Source organism: Bombina bombina, chromosome 1 (assembly GCF_027579735.1).
Source record: "Bombina bombina isolate aBomBom1 chromosome 1, aBomBom1.pri, whole genome shotgun sequence".
Taxonomy (NCBI): Eukaryota; Metazoa; Chordata; class Amphibia; order Anura; family Bombinatoridae; genus Bombina; species Bombina bombina.
The window spans coordinates 347,595,982-347,622,660 of NC_069499.1; the positions used below are offsets into that span (position 1 = coordinate 347,595,982).

Genomic DNA, 26,679 nt, shown 5'->3' on the forward strand with positions numbered 1-26,679 from the left:
CGAAATCATCCCCTGGCAGACAGATATTTATCCCCCAAAGTGTCCTCCCCCGTGCCTCACCGACCGCTATAAACAGATGCAAGCTGATTCTAAATTTAGCCCCGTGTGGCTGGGTTATTTCCAGGCCATATTCAAATGAACTACATGCCCCAGAATGCCCCGCGGTTAGAGGGAGTGCGGCACTGTGGGCTGGGCTGTTCACTCACTGTCTTGAAGCAGAGCGGCGTGAGAGAAGGAACTTGCCGTGTCAGGTGACTTTTATGATACTTGCCTGTAGAGCCATATAGTTACTTGTGGATCCTCCGGTCAGTGAGTGTGTGTGAAAGGCTAATACGTATATTTACCCGTATCTGGCTCCCTGTCTGTGATTTTATTTGAAAAAGCAGCTCATTGAGTCCTGCACGATGAGCTGCTTTTTCAAATAAAGTCACGATTAGACAGGGAGCCAGATAAGGGTAAATATATGTATGAGCATTTCACACATTCACTGACCAGACGATCTGTTACAAGTAACTATATGGCTCTGCAGGCAAGTGTCATAAATTTCACCTGACACGGCAAGATTAGGAGACTGTGTAAACAGAGCGGGCTGCAGCGTGGTGTCATTACAAGCAGCTGTCCCCTCCTCCTGAGAACTGCATAATGAGCTGTTTGCCAGATAAGAGTGAATATAAACATGTAGGAGCCGTTTGCACACTGACAGGACTGTAATTGTTTGGGCTACAATAAACAAGCAGTACTCTTGTAATACCATCTCCTGCATTCCTCTGTGTGCCTTAGTCCCATGTCTTAATTCTTAACCCCATGCTGCCTGCTGATTTAGGATTGTGTCAAATGTTCAAAAGTATGTGTATAATAAATATATATATATATATATATATATATACTGTGTGTATATATATATATATATATATATATATATATATATATATATATATATATATATATATATATATATATATATACTGTGTGTGTGTGTATATATATATATATATATATATATATATATATATATATATATATATATATATATATATATATATATATATATATATATATATATATATATATATACTGTGTGTGTGTATATATATATATATATATATATATATATATATATATATATATATATATATATATATATATATATATATATATATATATACTGTGTATATATATATATATATATATACTGTGTATATATATATATATGTATATATATATATATATATAAAATATATATATATTATATATATATTATATATAAAATATATATTATATATAAAATATATATTATATATAAAATATATATTATATATAAAATATATATTATATATATATATATATATATATATATATAATAAAAAGTCTTATATTAATAATAAAATTATAGAAAAAATTTTTTTAAAATAATTTGGTGGAAAAAGTCATTTTCGGTTTCGGTTTTCGGCCAAGGGCATCCTGCATTTTCGGTTTCGGTCTAGAATTTTCATTTCGGTGCATCCCTACCCCTTATATGTAAGGGATAAAATTTAGAGGCACTTGAAAACTGAGGGCCACTCAATACACATTTTGGTGTGTATAGAAGTCACCCAAAGAGCTTATTGCTGACGCGTTTCTGCCTAACTGGCCGTAATCGTAGCATAATGCTCATAAAAAATATTCTATATTGGTGTATCTGTATAAAAGGTGTGTTCTTAGAAACCGCCCAGGATAATTGTTTTATCCAATCACAATTTAGCACAATGGATTTAAAGGTGGATTGGGATTATGAGCATTATGCTACGATTACGGCCAGTTAGGCTGAAACGCGTCAGCAATAAGCTCTTTGGGTGACTTCTATACACACCACAATGTCCTTTATTGTTGTGAAATAATGCTTCTGGAAGGAAGATATTGTGACCTACAATAAAAGTTTTTAACAAGTACCCTGGTGCAGCTCATCACTTTGTTGTCCTGAATTTCATCAGTCTGAGGACATTCATTAGATATATCTTTATTAAAAAAAATGTGTTCTTTACACTGTAAGGCCCTATCAATACATGGGGGACAAAGCGTAACTGGAGGTTCCACAATAGCATCTAAAACACATGAGGCATGTACATTGTTAAAGGTCATCCATGACAACCCAAACAAAGTAGCAATTTTGGTCTAAAATACTGATAATAAAATTCATTGCCAATATCAGTCTAATAATAAAAAATCTGCTGAATCAGAACTGCGCTGTCTAAAGCGTGCGTAAAAATAAGCCCCGCCCTTCATGGGCGTAATAATAAACAGAACCTCGCAGCAAGCCGCCATGTACCGGAGCATATAGTAAAACACATCCCCTCCGGAACTGTCCCCAGTGTCAGCCACCTCAATAAAACATTGGAACCCTCTATTCCATTGCCCGTTATAATGTGTTACCATACGATCAGTCCCAGAGCTTCTAGGCCATCAAACATGCCAGAGTGTCTGGAGTCTAAGTCCGTTATCTTAACACACCCCAGCGCTTCTAGACTGTCTGGTTAATATGTCAAATGTTAAAGGGAAACCAATTCTTTACATACCCCTTGTAACAGTATAAACACAGTTATTCTGAAATATGCTACTGCCCCAGAATAAAAACTGCACCTATCTCCGTGCTGGAGGAACAGCATGTCAATGTAGAGGTCCACTCTTCCTCCTGAGGTCCTGTGAAAGCAGAAGGGTCTTGGTTACAACCTCTAAGACCATATACAGGAAAAACAGCATAATCATGGGAGGAGCAGTGGAGGCAAAAATCCACCAGTTCCCATAGCCTAAAAAGGCAATCCAGAAGCTGCCCTGTAATAAAATAGTACACTTTGGCACCATTTAAAAATAAAAAACTCTTGATTGAAGAATCCAAACTAACACCTCACTCCTATCACTAACGCAGGCAAAGAGAATGACTGGGTTGGGGGGGGGGGGGAAGGGAGGAGCTATTTGTGCAGCTCTGCTGTGGAGCTCTTTGCCTCCTCCTGCTGACCAGGAGGCGATATCCCATAAGGATGAAATCCGTGGACTCGTCATATCTTGTAAAAGAAAAGGATATAAACTGTTTTTTATTGGTTAGCCGACCGGTGCAGGTGATGCACGTTCAGGATTACAGAACCCTGACCTGAGAACTGTGGCGTCTTTTGGAGCAGGTTGCTCAATGAGCACGGATCACGTGGAGAGAAGTACTCTCATGACGGGTACACACAGTTTTCAGCATCTGCCTAATGGCAATAAGGTCGTATGAACTTTGCAACAACTACCAGCAGGGAGACCTGTTGTAAGAACTCTGCAGTTGATAAAGAGGAAGACTAGCTATACAAGAGTGTACAATGAGTAAAGAATAATCCTGTGCATGATTTTCCCTGTCCAGGGTATCGGCCTAATAATTGGAACTGTCACTTAAAAAAGTTGCATACTGTCTAAGTGCTGCCTCATACATCGCTTTGAACTGAGCTTTGTTGCTGTATAAATGCTTCTGCAAGGATATAACATGACATGCTTGCACCATTGTTGCTAATGTGCTTACTAACCGTGATATGCTTTTACTCTGCATGCTTCTCTTTCTCTATGTACATATTCAGGTGGATTGATTACTAGACTACTTAGATCCTATTTCTTTCCTGACCAGCGTTTACCTCTAGTACTGGGGTGCTGTGTGCAGCAGGGTGTAGTTTGTCTAGGCTACACTCCGTCTCTAATATATATTGCTGTGATTGCTAATGTACTTTGCAAGACTGCTCCGTTCAAATGTTGACATCATCTTACTGATACAAGAGTTCTATAATTAACCTCTTAGATCCCACTATAACTCCTGCCCAGACTATACCTCCATGTACTTTCAGACTATGGGTTCTGTGTGCAGTAGGGTGTAGTAGGTTAATTAAGATCTTGCCACTATCAACTATATATTTGCAGTTTTTGATCTATCTGTGCCTGTGTGCATCCCTGACCGGTCAGGTTTACTCTGTAATCTGCATATAATAATTAGTATGCTATGAACTGTTTTTAATATCTATGTATTTGTGTGTCTATATACCATATATGAATTTTGGAGTTGAATATTTTGTATGACTGATGGTGTCCCCACGGGGTGAGATGTCACCAATCCACAATTAAATAATCACTTTTGAAGTATACAATTTTTGAGCTTTAACTTTTAAAAAAAAAAAAAAATTAAAAAAAAAAAAAAGAGTGCTGAATTCCCTGTCTTTAAATAGACAAGATTTCGTTCTTGTCTTCTCTTTCTCTTCTGCCCCATGTCATTTATAATAAGGGTCGGCACCAATTCCTCTATATAGACATTTATTAGTCTGGAACTAGAATCCTAATATAGCTCTAACAGCAGTTGCTTCCCCTCTGTCTTTTTCTCGAAAATAAATATAATATAATATATATACACATATACATACACACACACACACGATGCCCTCACCTTTGTTACTTGCTGACAGAAATCACTGAAAACCTTCTGCCACAATCCTTGCTCCAGCAGTACACATAGATCTGTGTAAGTGAACCAGCCCCTTCTCAGGCCTTGCTGCTCCGCAACTCTGCACAAAGGAATGCAGAAAAAAACAACTTCATATGACTGCCATTTGTTAAACATATTTATAATTAAAATAAATTAGAAGGGAGAGAGAAGGGGGAGAGGGATAGAAAGTGTATACAGATATAAAAAATAAAGAACACACATATACACGGATCTGGAAAGCGTTACACTTACCGACCCTCAAGCCATCGCAGAACTTCAAAGAACTCCCTAGGCTGTGTGTACAAACTCCAATCCTGATTAGGGAAGAGAGAAGAGAAGTCACGTAAAGATTTAAAGGAAACTTTATAATTGTGTAACCACATTTTTGCCTAAATACATTGGAGTACAGCATTAACTTTATATTGTGGACTTCATCAAAAAGTTTAACAGTCTCTTACACAGTGATAAAGTTTGGGGTTGCCGATACCAAGTATTTGCATGAGTACTTGTACTCGTGCAAATGCACCGATACTTAAACCGATACCTCCAATTCCTACTCATACACCATCTTGTGGCGTTTTTCAAACTGCATGTTCCCAGTTAATTTTAAGCTGGAGTGGAGACTTAACTAAAAATTGTTCACTTCTGTTCTGCCAATACAAATTGCTGTTATTTGTATTATTGTACGTCAGAGCAGTGCTCCAACAGCTGCTACTTTACAGCTGGAAACCTACCTGGGAGAGATCACTGTACCTCATTCAGAAAAACCCCTGAAGTACTGGGCAGTTAATAAACTGAGATTTAATGCCCAAAAATATCTCTCTGACCCATGCAGAAGTGTGAAAAGTGAAAGACTGTTCAGCTTAGCGTCAAACGTCCTTACTGATAGCAGAAACAGACTTATAGTTGAACATGCAGAGATACTTCTGTTCCTTAAGAATTTGCCACTAACTTTTGAAAAATTATTCTAATTGCTAGATTGCCTTTATACTGCAAGTTCTCATCTTGCACAATTATGCTAAAAACATACTGTACTCTGAGGAACATCCGTAGCCAGGGCTGGACTGGGAATAAAAAGCATACCTGGAAAAATATGAAGACCAGCCTTATTTTCTGTTAGATCAGTAGAATGCAAATGCCCCATTTTTCTCAAAGGGGATTACTGGGATACTCCTTCCCCAATATTATTTTTAGAATTAAATTATATTACTTTGTATTAAGTACAAATGTCAGATTGATGAGTTATATAGGCACCCTACAACCCAATTGTATCTAGTAATCACCCCTTTAAATTGTAGTTTTCCAGTCCCAGCAGCTGCAGCTGTTATTTATTGTTGTTATTATTAATATATTTTATTGTAATATTTGTATTTTTAAACATGTTCTGTGAACTTTCTGACAACAAGCACATAAAACTGTTTTATTATATTTCTTTTGAGATACAGTTCATAATTATAAAGAAGCAATTAATAAGCAAGTAATAAATTATTAGTCTGTATTGTGCTTGGTAAACTGCCATGACATTAAAAAAAAGTATCGGTAATTGGTATCGGTATTTGAAAAGAAAGTATCGGTACTTGTACTCGGTCTTAAAAAAAATGGTAATCGGTGAAACCCTAGTTATCATATCATACAAGGGTTTTTATACTGTTCTTGCAGTTATCATTTGGTTAATCAGCTTTCTAGTAGACAGCATTGCACTAGTGCATTTAACATTTAACAGGGCATCTGAGGCCCAAAGAGGAAATTGTGTGGGTGTTTAATACCACAAAGTGTAGGTACTGTCTGACATTACTTTACCCGCAAGTGCAAATATCCTATAATATAAAAGCCCAAGTGTGTTTGTCCGAAGCGGTCATGCGTAGTAGAGACTGCGCGAGGACAAACACACCTGGCCTTCAACAAACTCACTTGTCCGCCGCAACTGTAAGCATGATGGGGGCGGGGCAAGAGAGCGAGAGCAAAAGAGGGAGGGGGAGAGAGCAAAAGAGAGGGGGAGAGAGCAAAAGAGAGGGGGGAGAGAGCAAAAGAGAGGGGGAGAGAGCAAAAGAGAGGGAGAGAGAGCAAAAGAGAGGGAGAGAGAGCAAAAGAGAGGGAGAGAGAGCAAAAGAGAGGGAGAGAGAGCAAAAGAGAGGGAGAGAGAGCAAAAGAGAGGGAGAGAGAGCAAAAGAGAGGGAGAGAGAGCAAAAGAGAGGGAGAGAGAGCAAAAGAGAGGGAGAGAGAGCAAAAGAGAGGGAGAGAGAGCAAAAGAGAGGGAGAGAGAGCAAAAGAGAGGGAGAGAGAGCAAAAGAGAGGGAGAGAGAGCAAAAGAGAGGGAGAGAGAGCAAAAGAGAGGGAGAGAGAGCAAAAGAGAGGGAGAGAGAGCAAAAGAGAGGGAGAGAGAGCAAAAGAGAGGGAGAGAGAGCAAAAGAGAGGGAGAGAGAGCAAAAGAGAGGGAGAGAGAGCAAAAGAGAGGGAGAGAGAGCAAAAGAGAGGGAGAGAGAGCAAAAGAGAGGGAGAGAGAGCAAAAGAGAGGGAGAGAGAGCAAAAGAGAGGGAGAGAGAGCAAAAGAGAGGGAGAGAGAGCAAAAGAGAGGGAGAGAGAGCAAAAGAGAGGGAGAGAGAGCAAAAGAGAGGGAGAGAGAGCAAAAGAGAGGGAGAGAGAGCAAAAGAGAGGGAGAGAGAGCAAAAGAGAGGGAGAGAGAGCAAAAGAGAGGGAGAGAGAGCAAAAGAGAGGGAGAGAGAGCAAAAGAGAGGGAGAGAGAGCAAAAGAGAGGGAGAGAGAGCAAAAGAGAGGGAGAGAGAGCAAAAGAGAGGGAGAGAGAGCAAAAGAGAGGGAGAGAGAGCAAAAGAGAGGGAGAGAGAGCAACAGAGAGGGAGAGAGAGCAAAAGAGAGGGAGAGAGAGCAAAAGAGAGGGAGAGAGAGCAAAAGAGAGGGAGAGAGAGCAAAAGAGAGGGAGAGAGAGCAAAAGAGAGGGAGAGAGAGCAAAAGAGAGGGAGAGAGAGCAAAAGAGAGGGAGAGAGAGCAAAAGAGAGGGAGAGAGAGCAAAAGAGAGGGAGAGAGAGCAAAAGAGAGGGAGAGAGAGCAAAAGAGAGGGAGAGAGAGCAAAAGAGAGGGAGAGAGAGCAAAAGAGAGGGAGAGAGAGCAAAAGAGAGGGAGAGAGAGCAAAAGAGAGGGAGAGAGAGCAAAAGAGAGGGAGAGAGAGCAAAAGAGAGGGAGAGAGAGCAAAAGAGAGGGAGAGAGAGCAAAAGAGAGGGAGAGAGAGCAAAAGAGAGGGAGAGAGAGCAAAAGAGAGGGAGAGAGAGCAAAAGAGAGGGAGAGAGAGCAAAAGAGAGGGAGAGAGAGCAAAAGAGAGGGAGAGAGAGCAAAAGAGAGGGAGAGAGAGCAAAAGAGAGGGAGAGAGAGCAAAAGAGAGGGAGAGAGAGCAAAAGAGAGGGAGAGAGAGCAAAAGAGAGGGAGAGAGAGCAAAAGAGAGGGAGAGAGAGCAAAAGAGAGGGAGAGAGAGCAAAAGAGAGGGAGAGAGAGCAAAAGAGAGGGGAGGGAGCAAAAGAGAGGGGAGGGGGAGAGAGAGGGAGAGAGAGGGAGAGAGAGCAAAAGAGAGGGAGAGAGAGCAAAAGAGAGGGGAGGGGGGAGAGAGAGCAAAAGAGAGGGGAGGGGGGAGAGAGAGCAAGGGGTGGGACCGCTGTACTGCAAAAAATGGCATATATATATATATATATATATATATATATATATATATATATATATATATATATATATATATATATATAAATCTAAAAGAACAAGCGCACAGATACACTATTCATAGTGCAAATCAATTTAATATTATAAAAGCATATAACATATATTCAACATTTAGGAGTGAATCCTACTCACAAATGAAACCCCAATCATATGAGGTAAGTTATGGCTGTCGGATCCTTAAAGTGTCCCCACTTATTAATGGCAACAGTCAGAATGAAGTATCCCCACTTGGTATTAGCAAGCAAGTCCCAATAAAAGTAGGAGAATCTCCTTATGGCAAAAGTCCTCAGTACTGTTCAAAGGTAGCGGTTGATGTTATTGAAAATGTCCAGTCTATCTTACCGCTCTTATAGTCTGTAGTCCGGACCAAGGCTGATGGATAAGTAAATGCTGCAAACCAGCGTGGGTCAGTAACTCCGCGTAGCAGCGTCTAGAACAGGGCGCTCGTATGCTCCTGTTGGCGTGTAATTCGCAAGTGATGTAAGGTGGGCGTGGCCTTACGCGTTTCACGGCAACATCCGCTTCATCAGAGGCTTGTAGTGCGCCCACCCTACCTGCTGTTCTTATAAGACAGCGTTAAGGTACACGCCCTCCTTACGTCAATGTGGATATAACAACCTGTTAATACAAAATGTTAAAATATAAAATATAGTTGGGGGCAAAGCGTGTACCCATCGCTGTGCCCCCAACCTGCAAATGCACGCTTTGCCCCCAACTATGCAAATCTTTACATGGGAACTTGGGAAGATAAATACATATGGGATAATAATCCCTTTAAGGAAAATATAATTGTTTGGAAACGTTTTATAGATGACGTTATAGTCATCTGGAAAGGGGATGAAAGTGAAATTGACAGATTCTTTGATTATGTCAATCATAACGAATTCAATTTAAAATTCACGAAGAATGTAAATAGTACAAAAATTGAATTTTTAGATGTGGTATTTACAGGAAGTGAGGACAAAATAACCACCAGCTTATATAGGAAGGAGACAGACTCGAACAGTTACCTCCATGCCAGAAGTGGTCACCACAGAAATTGGATCAAAAATATACCATATGGCCAATTCCAGAGAGTTAGGAGGAACTGTTCGAGTCTAGTCTCCTTTGACAAAGAATCTGAAGAACTGAAAATTAAATTTAAAGCCAAAGGTTATCCCCTAGACTTGGTAAAAAGTGGATATTCAAGGGCACGCAAATTAGAAAGATCCACTCTCTTAAAGCAAAAATCAAGTTCCAATGTGGAAAACAAAAGGATGGACAATCTATTTCTAACAAAATACAATGAGAAGTCCTGGGATATAAAGCGAGTTCTGAGAAAACATTGGCATGTTCTCTTAGAAGATCCCATCTTAAACAAGTCCTTGGATCAAATCCCAAAAGTTGTCTTTAAGAAGAACAAAAACTTAAGACATTCTAGCTCCCAGTAGATTGAGACAGGATTCAAATAAACAAAATTGGCTTAATAGAGTGAGCTTTGGCTTTTTCAAGTGCAATAGAAAGAATTGCAATACATGTCCATTAATAGATCAGAATAACAAACAAATAACATCATATGCTAATGGTTATACTAGGCCCATTAGAACATCTATGAATTGTCATTCTAAGTATGTTGTATATGCCCTAGAGTGTAGTTGCAAGCTGCAATATATAGGCAGGACCAAAAGAACGGTAAAAAGAAGAGTGTTGGAACATGTTGCAAACATTGAACAAGGGAATGTATCTCATGGAGTAACGGATCATTATAGAAAAAACATAATGATCCATCCTGCCTGAGATTTAAGGCAATAGAACAAGTTGTTCTGGATGAGAGGAGGGGAGACAGAATGTTACGTCTGAGACAGAGAGAGACATTCTGGATCCACTCCCTCCAGACCATGGAGCCTTATGGAATGAATAGAGAAGTAGACATCCAGGCTTTTTTGGTTTAAATTGTTTTTATCTTAAATTGTAATTTTAATTTATATTTAAATTAATTTATTTGGACTGAATCTATACCCGAATTAAAATGGAAATAAAATAAAGTTAATTGAGGAATTTTAGAAACTGGAAAATCAATTGAATTTATTTTATCTTATTTTCAAGAAAAATAATAAATAAAAAATATTAAATTTTGGATATTCAAAATCAATTGTTTTTTTTTTAGAATTTGGTATTAAATTTAGTGTTATTAGAAATTCATCAAATTTATTTAATCTATGCTTAAGATAGAAGTTTAAGCTCATAGGAACATTCATGTTGCAAAAGAATTTTAATTACATTACTCCTACTGGTATTTGTGTTATGTTATTTACACAGTGATTTTTAGACAGGATTAGTTACAACAGCCATACACTAAGTGGCTTTTGCATATTCATACATAGATATACATATGTCATCTCAGTAAACTCAGTGAATGTTGTGTGTTTTTTATATAGGACACGAGTCCTTAGGGGTTTCTATATGAAAAACAATTATATATTCATTTTTCTATTCATTATAAATTTAATATGTAGATGTATGTATTTGTATTTTTAGTCACATTCGGATTTCTGAATATGAAAATTGTTTTAATACAGTCACTATAATGTGGTATATTGAGTGTTGTTGAACAGGAATCAAAAGTTACTCACAGATCACAGTGATGATTAAAAATAAATGTACCTTATATTTTATATTTTAACATTTTGTATTAACAGGTTGTTATATCCACATTGACATAAGGAGGGCGTGTACCTTAACGCTGTCTTATAAGAACAGCAGGTAGGGTGGGCGCACTACAAGCCTCTGATGAAGCGGATGTTACCGTGAAACGCGTAAGGCCACGCCCACCTTACGTCACTTGCGAATTACACGCCAACAGGAGCATACGAGCGCCCTGTTCTAGACGCTGCTACGCGGGGTTACTGACCCACGCTGGTTTGCAGCATTTACTTATCCATCAGCCTTGGTCCGGACTACAGACTATAAGAGCGGTAAGATAGACTGGACATTTTCAATAACATCAACCGCTACCTTTGAACAGTACTGAGGACTTTTGCCATAAGGAGATTCTCCTACTTTTATTGGGACTTGCTTGCTAATACCAAGTGGGGATACTTCATTCTGACTGTTGCCATTAATAAGTGGGGACACTTTAAGGATCCGACAGCCATAACTTACCTCATATGATTGGGGTTTCCTTTGTGAGTAGGATTCACTCCTAAATGTTGAATATATGTTATATGCTTTTATAATATTACATTGATTTGCACTATGAATAGTGTATCTGTTCGCTTGTTCTTTTAGATTTTTGCAGCTGTACCTCTTTCACTCAAATTGAACCTTGAGTGGTATTCCAACGAGCAGCACAGACACACCAAGCAGTCTGAAATTTCATCACACCTGACCCTCAGAAGGACATTGTTTTCTTTCTCTTTCACTCCTATTCCAGGGATATTGCAGTGTGTGATAAGTATACTTTTAATATTGTACTATTTTTTTGTATGCATTAATTTTACTGCTACATTGTAACAATCAGATCAAATACAGATTTTATAACCACAAAAAAAAAAATTTCAACAAGTGTGCGCAGCCTTGGCTCCCAGTAGTGATACTCAAGTCTATTTTTGGGGGTGCCAATGTTCATCACTGCTTTAAGTCAATTTGATTCCATTATTTACAGAAAGAGTAGACTATTTGTTCGGGGACAGCCCTGGAATTAAAGAAAAGCATTTTAAAAAAACAAAAAAATACACATTCCATGATTAGCCAATTTAAAACAGTGTTGCCCAGTATAAGGCCTAAGAGTCACAATGAGAATTTTTCTAATCTCCCACTTCCAGACACTAATCCACCTCTCCTGATTTTCAATAACAAGAGGGCCATATTACAAGAAGTATCATATTAAAAAAAAAAAACCATCACAGGAGTGCAATCCTTACCACTAGCATTTTTCCACTGGTAATAAAGGTCCATGATTAATATTTATTGTGCATAAGGTAGTACAGTGCACGCTACACTATTCATATCCGATAGCACCTGAGCACAAACATTTTGCTCAAGTAGTGCAGTTTTTTGTTAAAACATCTGCATGTTTTTTAATCCAAAATCCATAAGAGAGAAAGCAGTATTCCATATCATGCACGAGCACAACATTTAACCATCTCGTAAAACTGTACTGTACTTATAATACAACGACAATTAGCATACTACTATCACTTCCTACAAGGTGCACTGTAATCGGGATTCGAGTGCATTAAAAAAGCTTTGGTTAAACATTTAAACTAACAACTTGTAATAGCCAATAATGTGTTATTCACTGCCCAAGGCAAAATAATGCACCGTATATTATCAATTATGCACCATATGTTTTCTCTGTAAATGGTTCATACCTTTAGGTGCCTTTTTCACTAAATAATCGCTCATTTGTATATGTAGCATTTTTTTCTGATTAAATTTACTTCCAAATGTGCCACAATCCTCCTAAATTGGGGGGGAAAAATACAATAATTCTGTGCGTATCTTTATTTTAAAATATAAAGATACATGATTTTTTTGTTTGTTTTTGCAGCGTATCTTTTGCTTTCACAAAGGTCTTCTCAACCCAAAAGCAAATGCATTGCAAACACAGAAATATTGTGTACATAACTTTAGTGTTTTTTCCTAATTAAGGGCTAGATTACTAATGGAGAGCAAATTATTCACACGCCTGTAGAAGGGCAAATTAGCGCTAAAAAAATTAACCAGATGTCAAATCTCTGGTAAGGCCCCTAAAATAAAGTGTGTAGTGCCTTTATTAATAAGCAATATGCATTGTACATGACTATGCATATTATTTAAACATTGACCCCTAATCTGCAAAAACCTAAAACTCACTAACTTGTAATACCAGCGTACATTTGCGTGCGCTGGTATTACTAAGTGGTGCACAAATATTGCCCTCGCAAAATCGATATTTTGTGCTCCACTTGTAATCTAGCCCTAAATTGGCAGTTTCACGTCATGGTTAAAATAACTTTGAAATCAATAAAAAACAAAAACACCTAAGCTGTTATACAATATCGTTTCTGATGTTTATAGAACAAAACAGGGGCCATATTTCCTTAAAGGGACACTGAACCCAAATTTTTTCTTTCGTGATTATTTGAAAAAGGCATCTAAGCTTTTTTTTTTGTTCAGAACTGTGATTAATGTATCCAATCAGCAAGAACAACCCAGGTTGTTCACCAAAAATGGGCCGGCATCTAAACTTACATTCTTGCATTTTAAATAAAGATACCAAGAGAATGAAGAAAATTCGATAATAAGTAAATTAGAAAGTTGCTTAAAATTGTATGCTCTATCTGAATCATGAAAGAAAAAAAATTGGGTTCAGTATCCCTTTAACCTTCTAATCAAGCCATTTAAAAGGGGACATTGTAGTGCAAAAATGACAGGCTCTAATTTTTTAAGTGCATGTACTTTTAACACTACTGACCCGGTGAATAGTTAAACATGAAGCCCCACTCACGAGCCGCAAAAGACTACTGGTCCTAAGCAGACAAGACTGTTGATTGGTGGGGGCTAAGCAATTGCCACTACTGATTGGATTAGGAACAACCCCTTTGTAGAGGTTAAACACACAGTCTTGCAGGATCAACAAAACTAAAATTAAATGCTCTAACAATTTAATGGTGTGAGAAAGTGTATTCCTTTTTTTTCTGATGAGCAAACCCTATGACAAACTCCCAGTATGCAACAAAGATAAATGAAAGGAGGGATACAAAATATGTTACTGCACTGTTGAGAGAACAAAAATAGTGACAATTATCTTACAATAGCTCGGAGGAAGTTCATCTCCAAGGTATTAACAGTTTGGACATCCAGTCTGCCAGCTGCACCCCATTCATCGTTGAATACCTCTTCCTCTTCACCTTCATCATATAGATACTTGCTGGCTACCATCTGCAACATAGTTTAATATTGCATGTTATGATAAGATATACACACACTTGCTATATTGCCAAAATTATGTGGACACCACTAGTAATTGAGTTTAGGTGTTTCTAGCCACATCGATTGGTGCATAAATTTTAAATTCACTTCTATTTTCCAATATCCTTTGTTCTCCTGGTATCCTTTGTTGAAAAAGAATATGCACATATCCTACACTAGTGGGAGCTGCTGCTAATTGGTGCCTGCACACATTTGTCTTTTGCGATTGGCTGACTAGATGTGTTCATCTTGCTGCCAGTAGTGCAATGCTGTTCCTTCAGCAAAAGATAACAAGAGAATGAAGCAAATTTGATAATGAAAGTAAATTGGAAAGTTTAAAATTGTATTTTCTGTCCAAATGATGAAAGAGAATTTTGCAGTTTCCTGTTCCTTTAATACACAGACTTCATTTTTCAGGCTTGATTACACACAGATGGTCACATGCAAATGTCTAAACTAAATAAAAAAAACACAGATGGAAATCAAATGCCATGTGTCAGCTGCCACTAATGTATCCGAGAATGTGTACTATTAAACACTTCCTTTCTGCATAGTAGAACAGGACAAACAAGTTTCAGGAACAACCATCTAACAAACTAACTGTTCAAAATACTGTGGATGCAATTATGTTTCATATCACTTTGCATAACTGTTTTAACTCATTCACTGGTGGGGAAAAGCCACAGTACAACACAATACATTTAGTAGTTAGTTTTGTAGAAATTACAGTGATCACTCACCATGGAAATAAGAAAAAGATCAGAGGAAGATATTTGCTTCAAATAATCAGGGTTCCGATTGCGAAGTCTCTCAATGTAAACCAAAGCAAGCATCATGGAACATGGTGAGATACAAGCCTCCCTGAAAAATATTAAAAGGAGCACTCAAGTCAAAATTAAACTTTCATTATTCAGATAGAGCAGGCAATTATAAACAACTTTCCAATTTACTTACATTAACAAAATGTGCACAGTGTTTTTATATTTACACTTTTTGAGTCACCAGCTCCTTCTGAGCATGTGCAAGAATTCACAGAATATACGTGTATGCATTTGTGATTGGCTGATGGCTGTCACATGATACAGGAGTGGAAATAGACATAACTTTGAAATTTGTCAGAAAAAAAAAAAATCTACTTATTTGAAGTTCAGACTAAGTGTTATTGCATTGTCTTATCATGCATTTGTAGAGTATGCAGATCTACTGTATTTATTGGTCCTTAAACTTTTAAAAAGGCACAATACCTATATGAGCAACTTCATATTAAAATAGCTAAAAATATTTATAAAACTACAAAAATCACAGTAGGCAGTTACATTGCATGTAAAAAAGGTGAAACATACTGTGTAGAATGCAGAGCTGAAACAAATAGCAAGCTGGCTCATAACTTTTTGGATTTTCTACATACAACTCTTAATAATAATATAATTCTTGGGGGAGTGTCTCTGGGCAGCACCTTGAATGGTAGCAATATTGGTAGCTCTGCGTGGATCACTGATAATTTGCCTATTACCAGTGAAATAAATGATCATTCAACTTTCTCATCCTAATATCCTGATTCCTTAGATTAATCTGATTTGGGAAGTATATTTTTATTGATTATTCCTCCTCTGCAAACCAATCCGGAGCGTTGAGGCCTAGGGCAAGCTCTTTACAGAGAGGCTCTCAACACCCCCCCCCCCCCCCCGGTAAAACTTCAGGCCGGGTAAGCAGTGCACAGACACTGTAAATACAACTCTACGACATCTATGTTTATACAACGCTACTTTGGTGTTATGTGACAGAAAACAAGGACTACGTGGCTTTTTATTATACAAGTACCTGCTAAAGATGGCGCCTAATGTTGATACGTTACTTGAGGCTGTGACACACTTGCTAAACGAACACCACAAGAAACTAATGCAAACTTGGTCGGCTGGGGCAGCCTGTGTAAATTGACAAAGCAAATTGGATCTCAAAATAAGGTTCTAAGATCTAAGCTCAACCCAAGCGTCTCAGATCCCTCGCCCCAGGTTCAGGCTCTGGCTAAGACGGATTTGATCTGTCACTCGAGGGGTCCAGCAAACAACCCCTTAACTGTGGACAACTTTCCAGATAACACCCCAGGCTTGAGTGCGCCAAGAAAATTACTCCCTATGAAGCAGCCGACCGCAGGAGAGGTGAGTGAGACTCAGATGGGTATATATACACCTCAATCCCCAGCCTAGAGGTGACTCACAGCACACAGGATCCCAGAAATTCCTCTTCGCTCAGAACAACTGGAGTACCGTGGCTTGAAGCGACAGGCTGTGAGAACCAGTCCTGGGGGAAGTCCGCTCATCGTACAACACACAATCCAGAAGAAGTGTTTGATATTGATGAGAAGCCCCTCTTTGCATCTCATAGCCCCCCTTTGAACGGAGCGGATTTGAATGGCGGAGCATTGGCGCTTGATAAGCATGAAAATGGCGTGAGGCAGCTGTTTGACCCTGGGGGCTTGTTTTGATCATTTGCGGTGAGGGCTGCAGACGATGTTTGAGGGAACAATGTAGCTTCCAGAACTCCAGATCCGCTATAGTATCAGATGGCTTTTTGGGCAGCTGGGAGTCTGCGGTGCTGGTGTACAGAGCTGGCTATATAAAACTTTCACTTTGTGCTCCATTGAACTATAAGACTGTAAGACTTATCTGCTGTTTATTTGTTTTAGCAGCCCCCCAACAGAACGTTATTGCAGTCACCACATGCTCTATGTTTCCTATTTTGACACTAGTCTAAAGTGTATTTATAATATATACTGGGGTAAAATTTGAGCCTTAAGTTTGTAGTAATACTATGTGGCTCGCGATGTCACTCTAGATTAGCCATGTTGTACAATATTGCAGTAGTCCTTTCATGCGCTGGTCTATCCAGATTTGGGCTCAGTGTGATAACTTGAAAAGGAGACTAGTCATCTTTTCTTCATGAGGCAGTAGAATAGCTAATAAGGGTCAACTCAGCTAGCTAGATGGTGCGCCACCTTATATTTGTGTCTTTTGTGTGTGTACCCTGTATAAAATGTATGCTTCTGACTCTGTCTTATTGCTCCACTTATCACTGTACCAGCAATAGAGATATTTTCCCACCTTGATCCTATTACTAACCAGAATAATATGCCTATTGCTGCTAATAACCACCTTGATGTTGCCCAGTACTCTTCTGCGCTGCCAGCGGCCGTGGTAGCGCAGCATGGTGAAGGTAGAGTTGAGGAGAGTAGATGAGAATGGGGCAATATAAGATATTTGTATACCTTGCCAATGTTTGCAATCTGTATATCCTAAGTAGAAATTCTATGATTGTCTATTTGTACTGAGACCTCTCATGAATTGTGATCACTGTCGCCTTCCTTACTAGCCCTGTGTTAAGAGGAATGTTATAAGAGAAACTGATATTTAAGTCTTCTCCCTAGTGGATAATCTATGGTGCCCACATCCTGACTCTGCAATTCCTAAGTGTAACCAAAAATTTCATTGGTACTCAGACACTAATAGTGCCCTATTACTCAAGGATTTAAAGGTTTCCATACTAAGCAGGGATTACCCACAACAATTGATATATATTAATATGACCTATTTGAGTCATGTATACATTACAGTGTCACTTATAAGCAAAGGGTACCCATATCACAGCTTTAGCCCTGTCAACTTGTTTTATCAAACTATAAAGCGTTCAGTTATTTACATATATTATAATTTGAATTACTTCTAAACTAGGCTACACAAGGTCCATGAGTGACCACTTGTCTCATTTAAAGTTTGCATCTGGGGTCCAAAAGTGGCCCATTTTGTTATTTTATTTGTTTCCCCTAAAATCCCCTATTATGTCTCAAATTCTTTTTCAGGAGGTCCAAGAGAGGCCTCTATTTTCCATAGAGGGAAGCCAGTGCTCACGACATATTTCAAGGGGACTCTCCTTAAATTGAAAACCTGAGGTTATCTTATATCTGTATAATTGAGCGATTAACTGATTATATATTGTGTCACTCAATAAGTATATTGTATGGTGATTTTCCTATGCTTTTGATACCAAGTTCTTATTTGCCTGTACCATGTTTTTTTTCCCCTTAACAACCTCAATAAAAATTTAAATAATAAAAAAAAAATATATAATTCTTCTGAAATATTGTATACGCTACAACTGAACTTTGTGCACAAGGTTTACAAGTTAATAATACAGCACCCAATTCTCACCTTGATACATGAGCTGCATATTTCTTCTGCAAACGTCGAATGGGGCTGGGGGCAGCCTTTTGCAGCAGCTCCACTGCAATATCTGAGAGAGTGAAACATAACAGAAATGACCTTTAATATTCTCTTCTTTACTTGTTCGCTATCAGAGGAAGTTCTCTTTCTAAAACATCTGCCCTTGACTGATAGAGAGCATTACATTCTCCTGAAATCTCAATGTTAAAAATCATACAAGTAAGAATAATAGAACAAATAAAGGAAATGTAATCATAAATAAATGCACTGAAGTAATGCAAGCACTTTATTTAAGGCAATATCCATTTTTTTTAAACATTTATTTTTTATTAATGATTAGTACAGTATCTTAGCCTTAAAGAGCAACATTAGTGATGGATTCAAGTCATTCAACTGAAAAATCTATAAACACACAAGACAACTAAACATTCACAATATTCTTTATTACAACAAAAGTCTGGATTTCAGAATACTTTAGATGTTTGAATATTTGTATATTTGCATCAGTACGATTGGATAGCTTGGAGAGGGTATTAAGAACAAGCATAAACAACATTATTTTAGGGGCAACACTTAAATGTGATAATACATCTTATAAATGCAACCTAAAGGTAGTTTTATATCTACATTTGAAATACTTTTGTATACCCAGTACAATCAGAAAGATAGTTCAATAATGTAATCAGAAAGGAAATATTTGTTTTAAACAAATATAGATTTGCATGTGTATTTAGTAACACAAAAACCAAACCAAAAGACACGGACAGAGAAGACTGACTTACTAGGAAAAATAGTAATTGTTAATAATTTTATTTAATAATAATAATTATATGTATAACAATTCGATAGATAGATAGATAGATAGGATACACACACATACATACATACACATAGATACACACACATACATACACATAGATATTGCAATAAGCCAGCACTCGCTGTCTTAAATATGATCCAGCCGGGATGCTTTCCAAAGTAAGATACAAAAAAACAGTCCATAGAGAACACTCTCTGTGTAACAAAGTTTAATCCGTGTAAATGTTTTCGGGGATTGTTTTTCCACCCGTCATCAGACAAGTGGAAAAACAATAACAGTGCTCTCTATGGACTGTTTAAGAATAAGTCTGGATTTCTGAATAATTATGGCTTTTGGATTTGTACCTGTATAACTACAAGACACTAAACAAAGCACATGAATGCATATACACATATATTGTGTGACTAAGATTAGAATGGCTTGGAAACTGTACAAGGTTGCTAAAAACCTTAAATGTGAAATTCTAGATTGTTATTAGATTCCCCCTGCACATTTGTGTTATAATGGTTGAATTCCAAAATGTATTTTTATTTCTTTTCAATTGTTCCAATCTCTACAGAATTTAAATGGCAAATTAGTCATTTCTTAAAGTAAACCAGAATAAATAAAATAGGAATAAATCCCAATATGCATTTTACACTGTGGTATACAACTATTCCAAGCACTCCATAAAAGCATCAATGGACCTTTTGCAGGGATTGAAATGCCCACTAGTCTGGGACAAGAAACTGCAAAACCAGAAGTTAAAAAAAATAAATATTTTCCCCTATCTTTAATATAGAACGGACTAGTTACTTTACTTCCCTGGCCAGAAAATATAGGCTTTTCCAATCACTAAACAGGTTGAATGTTATATGGTCTATACTTACCAGCTACTGGGCTTGACAAATTCTCCATGGGACAGTCAACCTCCCAGCCATAGTAAAGTCTCTTTCGTACTCTTTCACTCAGCTGGGGATGTCCAGGCAAAAACTGTGAAAGGAAAACAACAAAGAGTGTAATAAACTTTGCATGCTAAATTAATAAATTGCTCTTTGACATTTTACATGCAGGATCATATTTAAGTTACAGAAGCAAGTGTTTAATAATTTATACACATATTGCTAATCTTTGTCAATTCATTTAATTTACACATAAAAACATTAGCATATGCACTACTTAATACATAAACATATAATACACCGGGAAAGTAAATGGGACAAGAAAACAAAAAAAAAAAATTATATCATGATTCAGGCAGGACATACAATTTTAAACAACTTTCCAATTTACATCTTATATAATTTGCTTAGTTCTGCAAATGTCCTTTGATAAAAAAAAAGCATATCTAGGTAGGCTTTGGAGCTGGAAGCTAGCTGCTGATTGGTGGCTGCACATATGTATCTTCATTTGCTTAATGTGTTCAACTAGCTACCATTAGTGCATTGCTGACCCTTCGATAAAGGATACCAAGAGAATGAGGCAAAATTGTTAGAAGTAAATTGGAAGGTTGTTTAAAAACATATGCTCCCCATGGCATCTGTATCATAAAATACATTTTTTGTATTTCCTGACCTTTTAAATAAGTCAAGTTAATTAGAACTATATAAAAAAGCTCTCTTCCCTATATAGTAGCCTTGTTTTGTAATGATTTTTAAGAATGGTGGTGGTGGTGAAATGCTCTTCTGTATCATATGTAAACACTGGTGTTTTTTTCTAACCATCCCCTCTAAGCTACACTGCCATATCAATGAATAGCTACAATATCAAATATATTTTATTAGTATTATTAATAAGTATTATCACAACCTTACACCTAATGTATTAAAGGCAATGAGAATTAAAGTTTTGTTGTACTGTTATTAAAGAACATAACCCAGATCTATGGATTATTTAAATTAAAAAAAATAGACCTTCACAACAATACATTATCTGTGTACGCAAAGTTTCAGGAATCTTACCCGTGGGCTTGTTTCCATTGAAGTGGTAACGTTTGGAAACTGGTGGTAAAAATAATTATCTCCATTAACCCCTTAACGACCAAGGACGTGCATGGTACGTCCTACAAAAATTGCTAGTTAATGACCAAGGACGTACAATGCACGTATAGTGTTTTTAAGCGCAGGAAGATCGTGATCGCTTCCAGGGTATTGCAGTGATGCATTGATATTGAGGCATCCTGCAATACCCTTTTTTTTACCCACTAATGCAGAGAGAAAAAAAAACCTGAGCAAATTTGATTACAAACTGGGTACTGGCAGACAGCTGCCAGTAACTAAGATGGCCGCTAATAGGGATAGGGGGGAGCTTAAGAGAGCTGTTTGGGGGAAGATCGTGGAGGTGTACACACATACACAAACACAGGTAGCCCTCAGTTTATGCCGGGGTTAGGTTCCAGAAGGAATGGTTGTAAATCGAAACTGTTGTAAATTGAAACCCAGTTTATAAAGCAAGTCAATGGGAAGTGAGGGAGTTAGATTGCAGGCCCCTCTCAAAATTGTAATAAGTAACACCCAATACATTATTTTTAAAGCTTTGAAATGAAGAATTTAAATGCTAAACAGCATTGTAAACAGTATCAAATAATCACACAACACAGAATATATAATTAAACTAAGTTAAATGAACAAAAAAAAAAAAAAAACCTTTTGCAATAATCACACAACACAGACTTTTCTTGCATTTTTCTGCAAACAGTTCTTTCTATGCATTCCAATCTGGACTGATTTATAGACAGGAAGATCTTGTACCTATGAAAGCTGCTCGATAGCTCATGTCTAGCAGCTAGATTAATTATGGCCTGTTTCTTTGCTTGGCTTTGCATATCTTTGCTGCAACACAAGCGGACAGCACCACCTACTCGCTATTATAATCAATGCACTGCTTTCTCAATGCTTTTCAATAGCAGTCACATGACTGAAAAAAAGGTTGTTATTCTGAAACGGAGCAAATCGAGGGTGAGTGTGTGTGTATGTGGATATATATATATATATATATATATATATATATATATATATATATATATATATATATATATATATATATATATATATATATATATATACACACATACACACACACACTTAAAGGGACACTGAACCCAAAAATGTTTTCTTTCGTGATTCAGATAGAGCATGCAAATTTAAGCAACTTTCTAATTTACTCCTATTATCAATTTTTCTTCGTTCTCTTGCTTTCTTTATTTGAAAAAGAAGGCATTTAAGAAATGTTTTTGGTTCAGACCATGGAAAGCACTTGTTTATTGGTGGGTGAAATTATCCACCAATCGGCAAGAACAACACAGTGTGTTCACCAAAAATGGGCCGGCATCTAAACTTACATTCTTGAATTTCAAATAAAGATACCAAGAGAATTAAGAGAATTTCATAATAGGAGTAAACTAGAAAGTTGCTTAAAATTGCATGCTCTATCTGAATCATGAAAGAAAAAAAATTTGGGTTCAGTGTCCCTTTAAGATGGTGATGACAATTGTGGGGTGGGGGAGGAAAGAGCTGTTTGAGAAGGGTCAGGGAGCGATCAGGGGGTGGGATGTGTCAGGTGGGAGGCTGATCTCTACACTAAAGCTAAAAGTAACCCTACAAGCTACCTAATTAACTCCTTCACTGCTGGGCATAATACAAGTGTGGTCCGCAGCTACATTTAGCGGCCTTCTAATTACCAAAAAGTAATGCCAAAGCCATAAATGTCTGCTATTTCTTAACAAAGGGGATCCCAAAGAAGCATTTAAAACCATTTGTGCACAAGCTGTTTGTAAATAATTTCAGTGAGAAACCTAAAGTTTGTGAAAAAGTTAACAGATTTTTTTTTTTTTTTTGATCGCATTTTGCAGTGAAATGGTGGCATGAAATATACCAAAATGGGCCAAGATTAATACTTTGGGTTGTCTACAAAAAAAAAAAAAAAAAATGATAGAGATAGATAGATATAGATATAGATATAGATATATATATATATATATATATATATATATATATATATACACACACACACACACAGGGTTATTCGGGATTCTTGACAGATATCAGTGTTACAATGTAACTATCGCTAATTTTGGGGGGGGGAACAAAACTGTTTTGAAATAGCAAAGTGCTACTTGTACTTATTGCCCTATAACTTGCAAAAAAAAGCAAAGAACATGTAAACATTGGGTCATTCTAAACTCAGGGCAAAATTTAGAAACTATTTAGCATGGGTGTTTTTTGGTGGTTGTAGATGTGTAACAGATTTTGGGGGTCAAAGTTAAAAAAAAGTGTTTTTTTTACATTTTTTTCATCATATTTTATAAAAATAAAAAATGTATAGTAAATTATATGATGATATGAAAATAATTGTATCTTTAGAAAGTCCATTTAATGGCGAGAAATAAAAAGGTATATAATGTGCGGGTACAATAACACTGCAGAAATTGGAAAAAAAAAAAAAAAAAAAGCCCCGTAATGGTAAAAAAATAATAATTGCAAAATGGTCTGGTCACTAAGGGGTTAAAGGGAAAAAAATGATGTTACCAGCAGTTTCCAAACTTTACCACCTCAATGGAAACTAGCCCTAAGTAACTTATCGCTAACGTGAAATCAGTATATAAAAGACAACGTTAAAACATGTTGATATATGCCAAGCAAAACGCAAACATGAAAAAGTACAAATAATATAAACAAAATGCACAGGATACGTTGCTCCTTTATGTAGCGATAGCTTTAGAAAGCAAATGTGCAACCAGGGACTCGTGATCTTGCTGTGAGACAGACACAGCATACACGAATTAATGAGACAAATAAATAGTTTGGCGGTCACAAGTTCTGGACATAATTGACAATCATTTAACCAACAGAAATAGAACTTAATGACTAAAGAAAAATGGTTATTTCTCTCACCGGGAAATCCTGGAATTCGTGACCAGGTAGCTGGAAACTGCTGTAACTTTTCTCCTCCCGCGGGCTGTATCCTCGCAAGAGCCCAGACATTCTCCGCTCCATACTGCTGACAATAAACAAAAGTGACACTCCGCAGGCCTATGTTGTGACCTGTCCCTTTAGAAGGCTGCTTGTTTCGTATGATGTCCCGGTCTTACAGCCCGGAGTGTGCTATGATATCCCTAACCGGATATATTTCCGGAAGGCTGTACGGGATATCACCCCAGCCTACCCGTTCTACCCACTACTCAGGCAGCCGCTTTCGGGCCTTTCCCTCACAGTGCACACAGACTTCTTGGCTTCCGGGATCTGACGCTGCTGGGAGGAGATTAACGCAAAGGCGGTCGCTCTCTGTCTACAATGCGTCCTAACTAAAAGGAATCCCTGCTCACAAAAGATAACAAATGTATTTTTTATTGTACTGCAAATGGTAAACGCACCTGAAGTTAGACACTTTTTCGTTATTCATTATTCAAAATCTTATGGGGATTTCCATGTTAAATAAAACAAATAAAAAATATGAAAAATAAGCTTTGTGTCACTTAATGAAAGCTTATTTTTTTAATATTTTTTCTTTGGTTTTATTTAACATGGAAATGCCCATAAGATTGTGAATAATGAATAACAAAAAAGTGTTAACTTCAGGTGGGTAAATGATAACCATTCTAAAGAGAATTTAGGGGAGAATGTGATAAAGCAGGTTTACATTTCTTTTCATTGTTGTGTTATTATTTGCTTTAATGTACTATATTTTAAAAATCCCATCATATCTTAAAAAGAAATAAAGGAAATATTTATAGACTAATAGACTCCACTAATATTAGCACAGGTGTAAATATACTCCGGCGGACCGTGTAGAGAGCCCCGGATTACTCCTAAATCAACCATGGTAGCTACCTATATAGCCCCATTTTGAGAAACCCTCATTCCTACTTATCAAACAATTCCTGGCACCTACTTTGGGCAGGTAGTCACCATAACACTGGTAATCAACTGAAAAGTATAGGGGCATTTAACCCTACATTCAAAGAAAACCCCTATTTTAACTTAGACGCCAATTTACATCTTCTCAAGAAGAAATATATTGGCTCAAAACAGAAATCCCTCCTGTTTTTGTAAAAAAAAAAAAAAAAATCTACTTGCTCCACAATGGGGTTGGTGTTCTCCTACATCCTAGGGCTACAAATGACCCCTTATTTGAGTTCAACCAGAAATACATTTTGTCTCCTACAGGTGCCTGATATTTTTATGTGAAAATGCACTGGAAATATATGAGATTCTTCTTCGAATAAAAGGAACAGTAAAGTCAAAATTAAACTAAATTTATTCAGATAGAGCGTGTAATTGTAAACAACTTTTCAGGTTACTTTTATTACCTTTTTTATTTGTTCTCTTATCCTTTGTTGAAAATCACACCCACGAAAGCTCAGGAGCAGTGTTTATATGCTTCTTGTTACTGGCTCACATGATGTGTTTAGCTAGCTCCCAGTAGTGCATTGTTGCACGTCAACAAAGGATATCAAGGGAATGAAGAAAATGTGATAATAGAAGTAAATGGAAATGTTTTTCTGAAACATGAAAGAAACATTTTGTGTTTCATCTCCCTTTAGAGGGACATTATACACTAGATTTTTCTTTGCATAAATGTTTTGTAGATTATCCATTTATATAGCCCATACAGGGTTTGTTTTGTAAACAAAAAACATAATTTATGTAAGAACTTACCTAATAAATTCATTTCTTTCATATTGGCAAGAGTCCATGAGCTAGTGACGTATGGGATATACATTCCTACCTGGAGGGGGCAAAGTTTCCCAAACCTCAAAATGCCTATAAATACACCCCTCACCACACCCACAATTCAGTTTAACGAATAGCCAAGTAGTGGGATGATAAAGAAAGGAGTAAAAAGCATCAACAAAGGAATTTGGAAATAATTGTGCTTTATACAAAAAAATCATAACCACCATAAAAAGGGTGGGCCTCATGGACTCTTGCCAATATGAAATTAATTTATCAGCCTAAGTTCTTACATAAACTATGTTTTCTTTCATGTAATTGGCAAGAGTCCATGAGCTAGTGACGTATGGGATAGCAATACCCAAGATGTGGAACTCCACGCAAGAGTCACTAGAGAGGGAGGGATAAAAATAAAAATAGCCATTTTTCGCTAAAAAAATTAATCCACAACACAAAATATAAGTTTATTCTCATGAATAAAAAGAAAAACTTAAAACATAAACAGAAGAATCAAACTGAAACAGCTGCCTGAAGAACTTTTCTACCAAAAACTGCTTCCGAAAAAGCGAATACATAAAAACGGTAAAATTTAGTAAATGTAGGCAAAGAAGACCAGGTTGCGGCTTTGCAAATCTGATCAACTGAAGCTTCATTCTTAAAAGCCCACAAAGTGTAGACTGATCCAATAGAATGAGTTGTTATTCTCTGAGGCGGGGCTTGACCCAACCCCCAATAAGCTGAATGAATCAAAAGCTTTAACCACGAAGCCAAGGAAACGGCAGAGGCCTTCTGACCTTTCCTAGAACCAGAAAAGATAACAAATAGACTAGAAGTCTTCCTGAAATCTTTAGTAGCTTCAAC

General features: G+C 37.1%; 1 protein-coding gene across 1 annotated transcript in view; it reads right to left on the bottom strand.

The window, feature by feature from the left end:
* Positions 1 to 24,386, bottom strand: part of CNPPD1 (cyclin Pas1/PHO80 domain containing 1) — a 61,891-nt gene extending 37,505 nt beyond the window's left edge. Inside the window, exons 1-7 of the mRNA XM_053698158.1 lie at positions 24,040 to 24,386; positions 20,038 to 20,140; positions 18,337 to 18,418; positions 14,872 to 14,992; positions 13,973 to 14,101; positions 4,727 to 4,788; positions 4,436 to 4,553 (exon numbers count right to left, since the gene is read on the bottom strand). Of these exons, the coding sequence (XP_053554133.1) occupies positions 4,436 to 4,553; positions 4,727 to 4,788; positions 13,973 to 14,101; positions 14,872 to 14,992; positions 18,337 to 18,418; positions 20,038 to 20,140; positions 24,040 to 24,141 (717 nt within the window). The 5' untranslated portion in view covers positions 24,142 to 24,386. The remainder of the gene's footprint in view (positions 1 to 4,435; positions 4,554 to 4,726; positions 4,789 to 13,972; positions 14,102 to 14,871; positions 14,993 to 18,336; positions 18,419 to 20,037; positions 20,141 to 24,039) is intronic.
* Positions 24,387 to 26,679: the final 2,293 nt, after the last annotated feature.